The following is a 17,188-nucleotide window of genomic DNA, read 5'->3' on the forward strand; positions in this document are numbered from 1 at the left end:
TTTGAATTGAAAGTGATGGTCTCGAGGAGTCGAATGGGTTAAAGTTCAAGAATATTTTTCTCTAGAGGAATTATCACTTTGTGACGTCCCTACTGTGGTATTATGCCTTTATTTTTAAATGGCTCAGGATGCAAATATAGCCTTCATCCATGTATATATACAGTATATGCAAACCATCATCCGCTGGTAAGTGGCTGGTGCTCCGTGCAACCCAAAGGGCATGGTCCTAAGTCGGTACAACCCGAAGGGAGTCGAAAATGCCATCCTCTCTCTGGATTCCGGGGTCAGGGGTATCTGCCAGCACCCCTTCGTTAAATCCAGTGTCGTCATAAAATGAGCCGTGCCTAAACGCTCCAGCAATTCATCTACCCGGGGCATGGGATAAGCGTCAAACTTCGATTTTTCATTAACTCGCCTGAAGTCAATGCAAAACCGAGTTGACCAGTCTGGCTTATCTAATAAAACAATGGGACTGCTCCAGTCATTTTGGGACTCTTCTATTACCCCCAATCGAAGGACGGCTCTAGGACTGGCCTTCTGACACTCCCCACAACCTTCAAAAAAACGTCTGACGTCGCCATCTAGCCCCATCCAGTAGAATCGTGACACAAGCCTCACTTTGGTCTTATCCCTTCCCAAATGACCAGACAGGGGAATAGCATGAGCCAACCGCAACAAATCCGCCATAAAGGGTTGAGAATGACGCACTTCCCCAGTCTGGGGTAATTTCTCAACACGGTACAATAGATCTAGAGCAATTTCAAAGTGAGGGTACGCGGCGACGTGTCTAGGCTCGACCACCTGACCATTAACCACAGCTGCTTGGTCAAAGAGCCTGCCCAGCACGTCGTCACGTCCTTGCTCGAGTCGGAAGTCACGGGAATAAGCTAAAAAATCAGCTCCCATGGCTTTCAGCTCGGGATCGGGTCGGTCCTGAGCGGACACAGCCGAACCAGACCCCTGCGCTGGCTCCACGGCCTCCCCCCAGTCTCATCACCAATCCCCCCCACCTGAAACTTCTCAGACTCCCTCCATTGCCAGCCCTCATTCTTTGTGGCCCGGCCGCTCCCGTTTAGTTTTATGGGGTTTAAATCTGTGACAATACCTGCTGGCCAATTTTTACATTTATACTAACCTTGGGATAAGAGCATCCGTCCCCATAAATACATTTAATATGCACCCGTACCAATATTTGTTTCTGCCCCGGTGAGATTAGGCTCTCCTGTATTAGGGACTGACCGCACCCTGAATCCAAGAGAGTCTGGGTTTTTGTACCATCCACTGACACAGGAATAACAAAACCTGTCTGCTGAAGTGACTGAGGTAATTGAACACGCTTACCTGGTCGGCTGAGGTCACAATCCATCACAGGGTAATTCTGAGCGATGTGGCCCACCTCCCTGCACGTCCAACACCTCGGTGGACTAGTTTCTCGCCCTGGAGCTTCAGCAAGAGGTGGAAATACCGGAGCCATCAAAGAGGCTCGACGATAAGGTGACCATGCGAGACCCCGGTCTGACACCGTAGCAGCCCGTGGGTAACCCCACCCCGCCGCAGTTCCCGGGCTAGGAGCCCCCACCGACACCCCCCATCCGAAAACCTGTCTACCCCTTCCCCCCAGTCCCTTCGCCTTGGCGTTGGTTCCACTGCCTGGTACTGCTCTGCCAATTTGACTGCTCCAGAGTGGCAGGTGCCTGTCGCTGTACCCATATCCATACCCATAGCCTAGGTCCCGGGGCCAAGCACTCCACAAATTGCTCAACCACGATCATATCCACCAGCCTGGCTTTGGTATTCACATCCAGGTTCAGCCAGCCCATGGCGTAATCCTTCAGCCGATGGGCGATGGTTCTGGGATGCTCCTCCGCTGAGAAGCACTACTCCCGAAACTTTCGGCGGCATCGCTCCAGCATACCCCCCAGATTAAGGATGGCTGCTTTCAGTGTGGGGTAATCCATCATACACTCTGGAGACAGCGTCCTCGCCGCTGCTTGCGCCTCCCCCGTCAGCTGTGGCAAGAGGTAGCTAGAGCCCATTGTGCCTGGTCCCAACCTGCAGAAGTTGCCATTGCCTCAAACACCTCCAGATAGGTTTCAGGGCGATCCTCTGCTGTCATCTTGGTACGGCTTTGCATCCTGGGATCAGGTCCCGTTGGCCTAGCAGCCCCCTGTACCGCAGCAGTTAGGGTCAGACTTAGGAGATCCATCATGGCTACAAACTGGGTGGCACCCATTTCTGCTCCTTTTTGGTGCACTGCTTTTTGTCGGCAGTGCCAGTGAATCCCACCGCTAACACCATGTGTGGAAGGGTGAGGAATTCACTGACACAGGAGACAGAAATTTGCAGTGCTAAACACTACTTGGGTGCACTATTTATTTATGTCCACAAGGTGGCACTGCTGTCCTATTTTTACCATCAATGGTAGAAGGCGTCACAGAATACCTTGTGTACACACGCAGGTGCACGAAACAGTAATCAAAACAGAAGGCACAAAGAAACTACAAAATAAAGGTGCTGCACTAATGCAGCGTTTCTCCGACCGTCGCTACCTGTATGGCCTGTTTAACACTCTGCAGTTCCCTCAACTGCGCTGCTAAAAACTATACTTGCGGGGGTCTGCCCAGATTTCCCTGCTACTGCTCTATATCTTGTATTGTATTGTATTGTGCTATATTTCGTTGCACTGTTCTTCGTCCAGCTGGCTCGTGTACGTCCTATAGGGGCAGATCTGAGGGAACAGCAGAGCATTGTTTATAGGTTCAGCAATCCCCCAAGGCCTGCCTTCCAGCCACTCAGAGAGAGGGAAATCCAACACACCCTCTTCCCCACCTGTCCGTGTCATTGCCATGACTGACTGGCGGATCTTACGAGGCTGCTGCCCTCTTCCTGCAGCACCATACATACGTCAGACAGTCAGTACAGATCTCCCCTATTACTATTTACAGCTATAGCTAAACGTGTTGCATCAACCTATAGAATTAACTAATTTTGCTTCATAAAGTAAAATGAAACCTGCTGAATAATGTTACGTTAATGTTACAGGTCCTCGGTATCGTCGTCGAGTCCCGTGGCAGATTTATATTTTTTTCTGAATATATCAGTTGAGAGAGACAGAGTCAGTGTTGCTGCTTCAGTGGTCAGTGACATTCTCTTTAATTTCACAATTTAAAATAAAATGCGTAGTTACAGAAAGAAACATTGTGTTGCATTAGTACATTTAGTTTTCGTTTTTGGTAACAATTTATACAATATTATTTGAATTATTTCTAATTCACGTTGCACATTAAACACGTGGACATGTAGTCCTGAGAGAGAGATATATTCCCGGTTACACAGCATTTAATATATATTTTTTATAAAGCTTTGTAAGGCATAATTGAACAATACAAGATGTTTAATATCTTTAAAGTCGTCCTAACAAAGTTATTGCCTTATAAGAACATAATAAACCTCTCATATACGAACCTGAATATATCAGTTAAGAGAGACAGAGTCAGTGTTGCTGCTTCAGTGGTCAGTGACATTCTGAAGAGCAAGTAACAATGCAGATCTATATCAGTCTCTCTCGAATGGCGCCACCACCAGGCTGCCTCCTAAACTACAGAACTTTAGTTTACACAAAAAAATAGGCATTTTCCAGATATCACACAGGTTTAAACACGTAAGTACTTTACTTAAATCTTGTGGGTGCTACATTAACATAACTAATTTCCTACTGCTTTGTAGTTTTCCATATACTGTACTTAATATTCTGAAATCTAACATGAAATACTGTTCTACTATTATGGCTTCCGGTACACTTTTGCGATATCATTTTGTAGTTTCTTTCATTGCATGATGTTAAATTTAAGAAGTTGTATTTTGTAACTACAAATAAATTGCAAGAAATATGTAGTGTTTTCTAATCCAATTTCACTATCAAACTCAGTAGTATTGTGTGACGGGCAGGGTTTTCCAATCGCCCTGTATTTATTTTTTTTAGTTTTAAAGAAGCTTTTTGTATGGTAAGGTGTACTGTATGAGAAACAGATTTGAGATGTTATTGTATGTATTGTATTTGAATGGATTGTGCAGGTATTTGCAAACTGAGGGAATACAGTAACAAATAAAAGCATAGCCGATTTTTCTGCCATTTAACAATTAATTGTATTTTAATGTAACTGTGTAGTGCTGTCATTCTGTGCCATTTGTCATTCAAACAAAAGTTTTAAATGTAATATTATGAGAAATATAACCGGAGCTTGCTGATGCAGTGTCGTGCCTACTGTACTTTCTTCTGCGCTGCAAAGGAAATGTGTGCTACATTAGAGGATCCTTTTTTATCTCAACCAAAAAGTAAAATACCATAAACTGTGACAACACATTACATTTCTGGTGGCTACAGTTCTTTTTCAGGAAGTCATGTGCATATAAGCTATATAAAAAAGTGTATTTTTTTCAATCAAAACGCCTATACTGCACCTACCCTAACCTCTCACTCACATCCAGCACCTGTGTGTGCAATTATTATTATTTTTAAAACACATCTCGATATTTCGGATAACCTGCCTGCCTCCAGACATGCCGTAGCCATAGTGACGGTGTAAACAGACGGTGTATGCCATTGACGTCTTAAGTAGGGGACATGGCTCATTTGTATATCTCTGACAATTGGTTAGATAACATCCCTCTGTAACAATCCATGATGGTAAATCACATCTAAACCCATTACTGGTCGGTAAAATAACCAGGCAGTAGTTTTATAAATTGCATGATAAACACTGCCTGGTAATTTTTTTTAATGGCCGGAAATTACAGCAACCTGTTATGTATATGGCCCATAATGTTTAAATTAGAGAGTAAATTACTCAATGTCCCAAAACCTTAACTGGAGCGCAGACCCCACCCTTACACAGAACTTGTGCAATTATGTGGACTTTTGTAAGGTTCCTTTAATTAGTGTTGAAGCTGTCCAATACACCTGACAAACCTACCAAAGAACAAAAAGCAAAGAAGTTTAATTATGATAAATCCACTAAGCTCTATGTGAACACACTAAGAGGACAGACTATTCAGAAATTATGAGTAGAATTATAATCAGTGCCATTAGTTAGCCACATAGAAAAGTATGATGAATACTGAAGAGGAATAGTGCATGAGTCACAGCTGTATGATGTGGTAACAATATTTTTGACTCTTTCGTGTATTTTCTCTAATTCAACAACACTCATGACCAAAGGACATACTGTATGATGCCAAAAGATTCAATGGACAAGAAAAGAAATAGAATTTTTAGATACCATAGTAAAACTTGAAGGTTCAATTGAGACTGACCTCTTCTGTAAACCTACTGACATGCACCACTATTTACACATGTCCTCTGCACATCTGATACACACTGAAAGGGCAATCCCAAAGGGTCTAGGAATAAGAATACAAAGAATATGCTCAAAAGAAAGTGACTATGTAAAACAAAGAAATGTATGAAAAACAAATCTTAAAAAAGAGGATACAAAGAAAGAATTATAGAGACGGAGTTAAGTAAACTGGATAAACTAAAAAGAGATGATCTACTAGATTATAAAAATAGAGATAAAAAGGTCAAAAGAGTTCCATTAGGAATGACTTACTCTAAACTTTTGCCCAATATTTCTAAGATAGTTTGGAAACACTTGCGGAGTCTACATAATTCAGAAAAATTTAAAAAAGTACTTCTTAAGGCCCCAGTTGTAGCATTCAAAAGAGAATCTAATTTAGGTGATATTTTAGTTCACAGTAAACATAAAAGAATAATTGACAAAATAGGTTCTACGAACATGTGCACCAGTAGATGTAAAGTGTGTAAATACATGGACAAAAGTAAAAATATTGTAGCGTGCACGGGGGAAGGCAGCAGTAGGGCTGGTAGGTGACGTAATCACACACAGAGACATGAGCCCGATATACGCTCCTTGCAAAGGAGCCGGCTCTTTTGTACAGCGGTATCGTCGCTATACTTCAGTGCGAGAGGACCCGGGTTCACGCCCGCCCTCCGCCTGTGTGTGGATTTCCTCGCTCTGTGTGATGCGCCTGCCTGCGGGAACCGAGAACGCTACAATATAATTAAACATAAGAACAACACATATCCACTAAAAACTAATACCTACTATAAAAACAGCAATGTCGTTTATGGAATAGCCTGTGAAAAATGTGATGAAATCAAATATGTTGGAGAGACTGGAACTACTTTATATAAAATAATTCAGAACCACCTTTCATTAATTAGAAATAAAAAAAAGAATGAACCAATAGTACAGCACGTCAAGGACATGACATAAATGATGTTTGTAGTATTAGAACAGCTAAAATTAGACAATGTGACATATAGAAGAATAAAAGAAAGTAAATGGCTAAATAGACTGAACACGATTATGCCAGCGGGACTCAACAGAAAAGAATGAACTAATTAACTTCAATAAATATATAACAAATAAATAAACAAAATTCATTCAAAAGTTGTGCATGCTGATGCGCTGGGGAGGCCAAATCAAGACTGATCCTCAGAGCCAGCATTGCATAATATAATAAAAATATAAGTTCATATAAAGTAATGTTAATTAGAATTAATGCAGATTCAAAGATAGAAGTAAAAATGATGTCACAATATATAGAACACCATTACATCATGTAAGAATAAATCATGGATTTGAATGTAAACAATAATATATATATATCTAACTTTAAATGCATTTCATGTTACTGACATCTACTTAAATAAGTGAATTACCTGCTAGACAAATTATGCAATGAAAAACACACACAAAACAGCTGTTACTAAACCTTTTAATAGCGCAGGTCTCACGTATAGGTTTTCAAACAAACATATGCCTTTGCCAAGATTTTCAATATCTGTTACTTTACTTTCATGTAGTCTTGTACTTCCGAGGTCATTTCAACTGGTGGTGAAATTATCCCTACCTCATTATCAACACGTTCTTCCCTGTCATTAGCCAACCAGCTGTTTCCCTTTGCAGCCATTGACATATATGGACACCACTGAGGTTAAATAACCTAAAGTGTAACAGATACATTTTTTTAAAGACGTTTTTGCTGTAACATGCTTCTATCAAAACTGCACCTGTTCTATGTAGCATATGGAACTGCATATCAGGTAATATTTTTTAAATTAAATGTAAAGGTAAATATGTAAATAATATCTTATTCATTACAGTATCTTATCTGAATCCAGTCAATAATGTCATCAACACTGTCCGAATCATGAATTGTTTTTCCTTAGGCTGGATTTTGATCCTCTGTCAGTACCATCCCAAAAACCTTATTTTAACCATAAAAAAATACTTACATGACAAAACATTTTCTAGCTATACAGACATTTAAAAAAAAGGCAAATTCAAGTGAAAACCCAAAGAAATACTGTAGCATTCATTTAATTGAAATTCACATAATCTTATTTTTAACTGCCACAGTAAAGAATAATCTAACAGGTAAATCCTGCTGTGTCAGCCTACATTGCCTTATTGTATTGTACTGTGTAATCACTTGTTTATTGAAAAGATATGAATATATACATACCAAAAGTACAAGAATCACTGGGCCTTGGTAGATGTAGTCAATATACTTTCCAGGTTCCTTCCCAAACCAGCATCTATGAAAAATATGAATATACAGATCATGTTCTGCAATTAATGCTTTCTGAAAATATTTGGTATAAGAGAGTTTAAACATGATGTCGGGCCTATATCAAATTAAACATTTTGGCAGTTTATCCTGTTATAATTTCTTCTAAATGGCTTGATGAATTTTCTTGAAATTTTTGTGAGAGATTATGTTTTATAATAATGTTGTGTTCAGTTTCAAGAAAAAAACAATATTATATAATACAGTGTATGGGAGTATATTTTACTAGATAAACTGTTATGTATTATTATTCTTTGCATATAAAAAGATTAAGAATAGCAAATCCTATTTAAACAATAAATCAGTCACAATAACCATGTGCTGAAAACATAAATACTGTTAATTCCTGCTTCCTACTTATGTCCCCAGTGAGTTCTGGGTGATGAAGTCCAGAGATTTACATGTATATTTGTACTGTATAGTACTTCTCTTCTAACCCCACTGTACAAATACACCTGATTGTGAATCAGTAATAACAAATATTGCTTATTGCATTCTGTGTACAATTCTACAATTGCCAAGGGAAGGATAGGTGTGTCAAGCCAGCAGATATGTAAGGAAATATTTTGTTGAAACTGTTACCCCCTTTTGCCACAAGAGGATTACCAGCAGCTCATACTGCCCTTCGGTCAGTGGTTCAATCTAACATATGTGCTGCAATCATTGGTGAATAATGAAACTGAAAACCTAAAATGATGATTTCAATTAAAAAAAGCATACATGTTTAAAACAAATGTTATTAAGCAAAATCTATCAAATACCATTTTTCAGAGGGTAATTTTCATATACGAGTAAAAAAAAAAAATAGCTGTGAATAAAGGCAAGCCGGGGCCATGCTTTAACACTGTGCACCTTTGAGGTTTACCCATCACTGCTTTACACATATGTGGATTTACAGTCATGGTGAATTTGCTGCACATGAATGAGAAGGAATTGGAAAACCTGAAGCTACATATTCCCTTAAGGTACAAGAGAAAAAGGTTATAGTTACATTTCAAATAATTAGCCAAAATAATGAGGCCAGATAATGTAACAGCGTAGGTATTATTCTAAGGCTACAGCAGAATCAATCATTTTTGTGCTTTGATTAAACCCAGTTGGAGTTAGTCACCACATATCTCCAGCTCAGCCAAACAGCATCAGATTCCCCAACACACTCTTAAATGGTACCAGCAACACCTTTATATGTCATAATTATCCCTATTGTTTTTACAATATGTACCCAAGAACATTCTTTTTTAACACTAGAACCGCCATGCGGGTCAGTGTGACCCATTTTGCATTTAAAATGTTTATTACTCTTCCATTGTAAATTGTACATGTATGTCCGTTTTGGACTTTTCCTAAATATATTAATTAAATATCTTGATGGCGTTTGATAGTCAGAATCGCATAAATGACAAAGTTATAAACAGTTCTACCTAGAACCGCCACGTGGGTCAATGTGACCCATGCATTACAATACATGTCTTTTTTTATATAACGTAAGATATCCTATTGTTTTTGTAAACGCAGCAAACAAGACACGCCGCCTCCTCCTCCTCCTAGCACACGTTTTTTGGGTTTTTTTTTCAAGCCTTTGTTTGTAGACTGACTACGAGACAGATATTGCTATGATTGTGGATTTGTCAAGATGCCAACTCAGTGAAAGCCTAGTTTCTTATTTTTTAATGTACCTGGGAGACAACAATCATTTGTTTTTTTTCACAAATGCAACTGGGAATATATCAGAAGGAAATATTTAATATTGAAAGTAGTCATTTTGACATATGGCAAGCTGCATACAGCAAACTGAAATGACAGGTAGGATAACAAATTATGTGTCTAATATGAAACATATTTTATATATTATTTTTTTATATTACTTTTAGAAAAAAAAACATTTTGGTTTTACAGGTTTGTATGTACCAGTTTACACGTGTTTACACAACAGTGTTCAATGGAACTGCGTCTGTGTTTACAACACAGCTCCTGGATGCAGGCACAGTCAGCTGGCAGGCGCGTACACTCCTCCATAGAGTACAATGCAGCCGTCATACTGGAAGTAGTGTTATATTTTATTTTTATGTAGTATTAGAAACAATGATTTCGGTTTTATAGTTTTGTGTGTACATATACCCGTTTACACCTGGTCTTTTGAAATGTGTACTTTATTATATTTTTTCACTGTTTGTAGTCGTTCTATATATGCGCTCATTTTAAAAATAAAGCCTTTTATGTTTAATTTTCCATTTGAATACGGTGTTTCTGTGATGCAAATGTTAGATATGATGTTCATGAATAAAACTTTTCAGTTGTATCCGATAGTATGTCTTTCATTTTCATAACGAAGCAGTTTAAAAATGTATGGGTCAAAGTGACCCACATGGCAGTTCTAGATAAAAAGTTTGAAAATCTGGCGGTTCTAGTGTTAATCTCCAACACATTGTTGTGTTTTTTAATAAAATGCGTTCTTTAAAGAAACACATTAAATAACCAAGCCCTTTGATACTGAAAAGGATGTCATTTGATTAACAAAGGCATTTTTCATGAATATAAATGAGCTGGGATGATTACAAAATAAACCAAACTTGTTTCCTTTCAGCAACAGCTATTTAAATTAAATTCATCATATTGTTTCACTTTCCACCCTTATTGTTTAGCTGATCAATAGTGGTTCTATAATAATGTCTGTAAATGTAGATGAATTCCAATGGAATGCCTGTGAGTTCTATGGTATTCCTTTCGTTCTAGATACAGTATGTGGATAACCAGGAAAAAAAAAAAAAATATATATATATATATATATATATATATATATATATATATATATATATATATATATATATATATATATAAATATATCTATTGTCTATTATACACTGTATACAGTATATATATATATATCGGCTCAAGACACCTAAGTCTTGAAGTGGCAGGTAATGTGCTGCGTTGGATATTCATATATGCAACCAAACTACACTCTGTTTGATACACAGCACAAACAATCCAGCTGTGAATGGCTCCTAATAGCATGTTAATGATTTGTTTTATACTGCAGTGGGTCATAGTTGCAAAGGCTAAATTAAATGTGTTCTTGATTACTTTTGTAACAGAAGCCAACAACAGTCTAGAATTATTTTATAAGTATCATATTGTATTTTAATTGTTAAAACAATTACTGAAATCTCACAACAACCACATTGTATTGGAAAAGGAGCATTTCTATCTTGTAATTTTATCGTGTTAAGTTTTTGCCTTTTTTCTCCCTTTGCGTGGCCTCCAGGAAACAGTTGCATAGCTTAAACTGATATGCTTTTTAATGGCAAATCATCTTTTAATGGAACAGACTGATTATCCTCAGGCATGATTCCCAGTTATCTAAGCAAAAAAATGGCTGCGTACAACAATGAATTACACCGAAATACAATTGCTGGCAGGGTTGTAATACCTCAGAACCTGATGGGTGTTCACTGCCTTCCCTTTGGGGTCCAGTGACAAATAAGAGAACAATCTCACTCACAGGCAAAAAACAAAACAAATATATAACAAGAGCTGCTGATATGTGCAGCCTGGTGTTTATTCGATTAAACAATAGTTGAATAGATATTTCAAATATGCAGGAAAAGAGGGCTACATTACCAGTATGAACAAGTATCAGACAAGGAATGGGCAGGATAGCTATGGTCAATTAACTAATTTTGCTTCATAAAGTCAAGAAACCTGCTGAATAATGTTAACATATTGAATTGCATACCGCTTTCTGGTTTTCCATATACTTAACGAAAAACTAACAAAAATGGAAAAATGTGAGATTTTGAAATCTAACATGAAATACTGTACTACTATTATGACTTCTGGTAGAATTTTGCAACATAGCTTTGTAGTTTTTTTTGATTACATGATGTTAAAATAAATATCAAAATTATGTTTGTATAGTTTTTAATTACCGGTTTGTCTCGGTCCTAAAATTCTAGGTGATTCTTAGCTGTAGTTAGAGGGAAAAGAAAAAGGTTGGATAACGAAAAGTTCAAGTAGCAGAGAGAAGAATCCAGAACGTGCAAACAGGTTTCTAGCTCTTGTGTCACAAGAACAGGTCTGATAGCGACAAAGCAGGTTAGTAATACAGTGAAGGATAGAATTAGTGCTACTGGCAAGCCTGCTGATCAACAAAGTGGAGACAGACAGAGCAGACAATTACAGTAGAAGGGACCGAGACCTCTTGTAGAAGGGAGCTAGTAAACAGTTGTGCTATCTGTTTCTCTCATGTCAGAGTTGAAGGTGTGATTGACAAAGTAGATCAGGTCACAAACAGAGCTGGTACAGAACCAACAATAAATTGTCCATGTAAGGACAAATAACATATGCGAGAGGTCAGTACTGTACTAAAAAGTGAGGTTCACTGAACTGCCAAAATAATTAATGTGCTGAGAGCAGGGAAGGAGAAGCTTAGAAGAACAACTGGTTTAAATATATGGTTAGAGAGTAAATACAGAAGGCACAGTTTTGAGTTCATAAATAACTCGAGCACCTTTTGGGGAAAAGTGAGCTTACAAGACAGATGGCTTACATATTATTGATAGTGGTGCAGCTATTCGGGCATGAAGCATACAAAGAATCCTTATGGAGAACAGAAAGGATTTAAATTAGGCAGAGGGTTTGTGGGAACAAAAAACAGGTTCTAAAGGTGTTAGTTCCAGAAGCATCAGAAATAAATTGTTAGAAGCAGACAAGTCAACTGAAAAGTATGTTGTTGAAACATGAGTTAGTCCTGAAGATGGAAAAGAATTCCACATACAGGGGTGTGGCAGGGCAAAAGCCCTGCACTTCAAAAAAATAGACAACTGGGAAACAGGAAGCCCAAATACGAGCATTCTGGTAGAAGACTGGTGGGCATCTTGATTGTTTCATTGATGATCAATTAACTCTGCCACATGATATAAAAGCACCTGGCTAGGGAAGCCACTCAGTCAGTTTTGGAGAAGGTGTGCCTGCAAGGAGCTGGCTCCTCCTCCTCCTCCATCACAATTTTTGTCAACACCAAGACAGCAGAGTTGGTTGGGAATGTGTTGTTGGTGCTCCCAGCGCCTCCTGAAAGTTTGGATCTTCTTTCTCCATGTCTGCAGCCATATAGTTCACCACCATGTTCCAGCAGTCATCTCAGATGTCCTGGTCACGTACACTTGCATAACATCCAACGCACCCTGTCCCATCGTACCAGGGTCCATATTACCTCATACATGACAGCTTCCAAATCTTTGCTGCTCTCGAGCAAGTTCCAAAAAGACTGAGAATCCTGTTTCTTTTTACTTTTGGCATAGTTTCTCCACAGGTCACTATGGGGCTCAATCCCACTCTGACACTAGGCTTAGTGGTCAGGTTGTGTGTCAGGAAGCACATGACACAAATATGCAATTAAAGTGCGTGTGAGCACTTTTATTAGTGAAAATAAAGAAAAAAACAAAACACTTTTAACAACAGTAAAAGAGAAAGCCTATCTCTCACTGGAACACTAACAGCCATCTACCTTCTTCACAGTCAAAATAACAGGCACTTGTTAGTCACTCCTTGATGGCACACCCTCTCCTGTCTGGCTTCCCTAGCCACATGCTTTTATAAAAGGTTAATTGCTCATCAATTAAACAATCAACTCAGCCACCTGTCTCCTAACAGGGTGGCCATATTTGGACTTCCTATTCTCCAGTTTCCTATTTTTGCAAATGTTGTGCCAGTACTGAGAGGTAAGACAGACCCACGTAATTATAGACCTATAATTTAACTTCCATAACAAATGATGAAAAAAAATGATGCAAAATGATGAAAGCAATATCAGGAGGTAAGCTTGAAGACTATTTGTACAGTAACAATGTTACAGGGGATAGCCAGTATGTGCAGTATTCAGAAGAGGGAGGTCATGCTTAACTACCCTACACAACGTTTTTGAGGATGTTACAGCTAATGTAGATGATGGCAGTACTCATGGAATAATTTAACTTTATTAAAAAAAAAAAAAAAAAACTTTGGCAACGCCCCATACAAAAGACTGATACTTAAATTTAAATCAGCAGGAATAGCGGGGAGGATATATAATGGGATACAGAACTGGCTAAAAAACAGAAAGCACAGAATAATCATGAGAGGTGTAAACTTGGTTTGGGGGGGGTGTACTTTGTGGGGTACCACAAGGGTCTGTATTTGGACCCTTACTGTTCCTTATTTATATGAATTATTTGGACCAAGACACAGATGGCAAGATTTTTTAATTTGAAGATGATACCACATTTGGGGGACCAGTGGACCGCAGCCCAGTAAATTCAAAGGGATGAGGACCTTCTCTGTAACTGGGGAGACTTGTGGCAAATTTGATTGTTAAGAAATGCAAAGTATTGGATATAGGGTGTACAAATCTAGGTTATCAGTATAAACTGAACAGGGTGGAAATAGGGAACATAGACTTTAAAAAGGAAACCTAACTAGAATACTGTGCGCAATTTTGGTCACCTCACTACAAAAAAGACATCATTGCACTCAAGAAGGTACAGAGAAGGGAAAATAGGCTGATCCCAGGACTTAATGACATGAGCTATGAGAAAAGGTTAAAATAATTAAACCTCTTCAACCTAGAAACAAAAGGGAAAGAGGGGACTTGATAGAAGTCTATAAAATTGTAAATGGTACAGATAAAACCAAAGACACTACTTAAAATTTAGCACCGAGAGTAGATTAAGAGGGAGTGCATTGAAGCTGAGTAAAGGTAAGTTTAGAAGAAAAGGTATGAAGTCCTTATTAAATGCATGGAAATGCATGGAGTTTAAATGCATGGAATATCCTACCAGGCAATGTAGTAGGATCTAAAACACTGGGAACATTAAAAAAAAAAAAAAAAAAAACTTGATTCTGTCTGTGACGGGGTCCCCGCCCCTTTTATATATTTATGTATGTATTTATTATTATTATTATTATTATTATTATTATTATTATTATTATTATTATTATTATTATAGTTTGGTGTATTTATTTGCATTTTGTATCATTATTTTGAATTGTGTGTTGTGACAAGGATGGAGTTCATTCCCCATCCGTAAAAAACCTTGTGAGGAATGTGGCTTAATGAGATAATTGATTGATTGATGGGTAGTTAAGGCTCCAGCCACAGTATAAAAAGACCCACTCTGGGCTCATTAGGAGGTTGGTTGGAGAAGGAGAGAGACTTACTGAGACGAAGTGCTAAACATATGATTGCTACTATTTGTGTGAAGTTGTTACAAAGGTACTTGTTTTATCTTTTTTTGTAATTAGTTTTGTGAACCTTTTGTTTTGGCCTGCGTGCCCTTTTTTTGTTTGTAAAGTATTTTATGCTGCTTCCTGGACGCTGACGTCACCACCCATGCCACTCAAACCATCTTTACCACATATGGTGTCATCGTGAGATAGCAGCGTCTCCAGGAGTCAGACCAGCGACACCAGGGAAAGTATTTTCTGAAACTGGGAAAGAGCAGCCGCAGAAGATGGCAACAGCAACCCTCACTGCGGCATGAACGTCCAGCGCCCAAAAGGGGCCGCTGGGATCAATACTTCTGCCTGGTGGAGGCCTCAAGTCAGTGCCCTTTCTGTGGAGAGGGTCCATTCCATTCAACTGCCCCTGGCCCGGAGAGGAGGAGGGAAGACCGGATGGTAGCTGGGAGGCCTACCGCAGCACTCTCGAGGCCTGTGCTCTACCTGGGAGGAATGGGGACCGCCTGGGGTTGCCAGTCCCACACTGCCTGGGGTGCCGAGCCTGCAACGCCTAGGGTTGCCACACCTGCATCGCCTAGGGCTACCAAGCCTGCACGTCACCTCCCGGGGAAGCCTGCACGTCACCGCCCAGGGAAGCCTGCACGTCACCGCCCGGGCATGTCTGCCTGTCATCACCCGGGGTGGTGTTAAAGCCAGCAGCAGCCCTTGCGCTGCTGGAAAGTCTGGGGCTGGAGCCCCAGAAAAGGGAGCCGTTGGCTACAGAACACAAGGAAGAAGTGGAGCTCCCGCTGCCGCCTTCTTGACCAGGGGCTCCCCTCCCGAGTTCACCGCCCGAGGGTGTGGAGCTGTTGCTGTTGGAGGGTCCGGAGCTGCCGCAGGTTGGGGGTCTGGGACCGCCGTCGCCTGGGGTCGCCGGCTCTGCTTTGCCTGGGGTGGCCGTTGGGCCATGTGTGCTGCGCAAAAGGGGGTGCAAGTGTGACGGGGTGCCCGTCCCTTTTATATATTTATGTATGTATGTATTTATTATTATTATTATTATTATTATTATTATTATTATTATTATTATTATTATTATTATTATTATTATTGTTGTGTAATTACAGTGCCTTGCATAAGTATTCACCCCCCTTGGACTTTTCCACATTTTGTAGTGTTACAACCTGGAATTAAAATGGATTTAATTAGGATTTTGTGTTACTGATCTACACAAAATAGTCCATAATGTCGAAGTGGGGAAAAAATCTACATATTTTTCAAAATTATTTACAAATAAAAAACTGAAAAGTCTTGATTTTATAAGTATTCACCCCCTTTGCTGTGTCACCCCTAAATAAGCTCTGGTGCAACCAATTGCCTTCAGAAGTCACAAAATTAGTTGAATGGAGTCCACCTGTGTGCAATTAAAGTGTCACATGATCTCAGATTAAATACACCTGTTTCTGGAAGGCCCCAGAGTTTGTTAGAGAGCATATCTAAACAAACAGCATCATGAAGACCAAGGAGCTATCAAAACAAGTCCGGGATAAAGTTCTGGAGAAGCACCAATCAGGGTTGGGTTATAAAAATAATATCCCAAACTTTGAACATCCCCCAGAGCACCGTTAAATCCATTATTAAAAAATGGAAAGAATATGGCACAATATGGCCTAGAGAAGGCCACCAAAACTCAGTGACCAGGTAAGGAGGGCATTAGTCAGAGAAGCAACCAAGAGGCCAATGGTAACTCTGAAGGAGCTGGAGAGATCCACAGCTGAGATGGGAGAAACCGTCCATGGGACAACTATAACCCGGACGCTCCACAAAGCTGGGCTTTATGGAAGAGTGGCAAGAAGAAAGCCATTGCTGAAAAAAACCCATATCAAATCCCGTTTGGATTTTGCCAAAAGGCATGTGGGAGACACAGCAAACATGTGGAAAAAGGTTCTCTGGTCTGCTGAGACCAAAATCGAACTTTTTGGCCTTAGCGCAAAACGCTATGTGTGGCGCAAAGACAACACTGCTCATCACCCTGAGAACACCATCCCCACGGTGAAGCATGGTGGTGGCAGCATCATGTTATGGGGATGCTTTTCATCGACAGGGACTGGGAAACTGGTCAGGATTGATGGCAAGATGGATGGAGCCAAATACAGGGAAATTCTAGAGGAAAACCTGTTTCAGTCTGCAAGAGACCTGGGACTGGGGCGGAGGTTCACCTTCCAGCAGGACAATGACCCTAAACACACAGCCAAAGCTACACTGGAGTGGTTTAAAAACAAGAACCTGAATGTCTTAGAATGGCCCAGTCAAAGCCCAGACCTCAATCCGATTGAGAATC

The 17,188-nt window shown here is 39.7% G+C and overlaps 1 protein-coding gene across 1 annotated transcript in view; it reads right to left on the minus strand.

Moving 5' to 3' along the window:
- Positions 1–17,188, minus strand: part of LOC117435756 (corticotropin-releasing factor receptor 2-like) — a 107,630-nt gene that overhangs the window by 18,255 nt on the left and 72,187 nt on the right. Inside the window, exon 8 of the mRNA XM_034059170.2 lies at positions 7,552–7,624. Within this exon, the coding sequence (XP_033915061.1) occupies positions 7,552–7,624 (73 nt within the window). The remainder of the gene's footprint in view (positions 1–7,551; positions 7,625–17,188) is intronic.

The sequence above is a fragment of the Acipenser ruthenus genome, chromosome 3 (genome assembly GCF_902713425.1).
Source record: "Acipenser ruthenus chromosome 3, fAciRut3.2 maternal haplotype, whole genome shotgun sequence".
Classification (NCBI taxonomy): Eukaryota; Metazoa; Chordata; class Actinopteri; order Acipenseriformes; family Acipenseridae; genus Acipenser; species Acipenser ruthenus.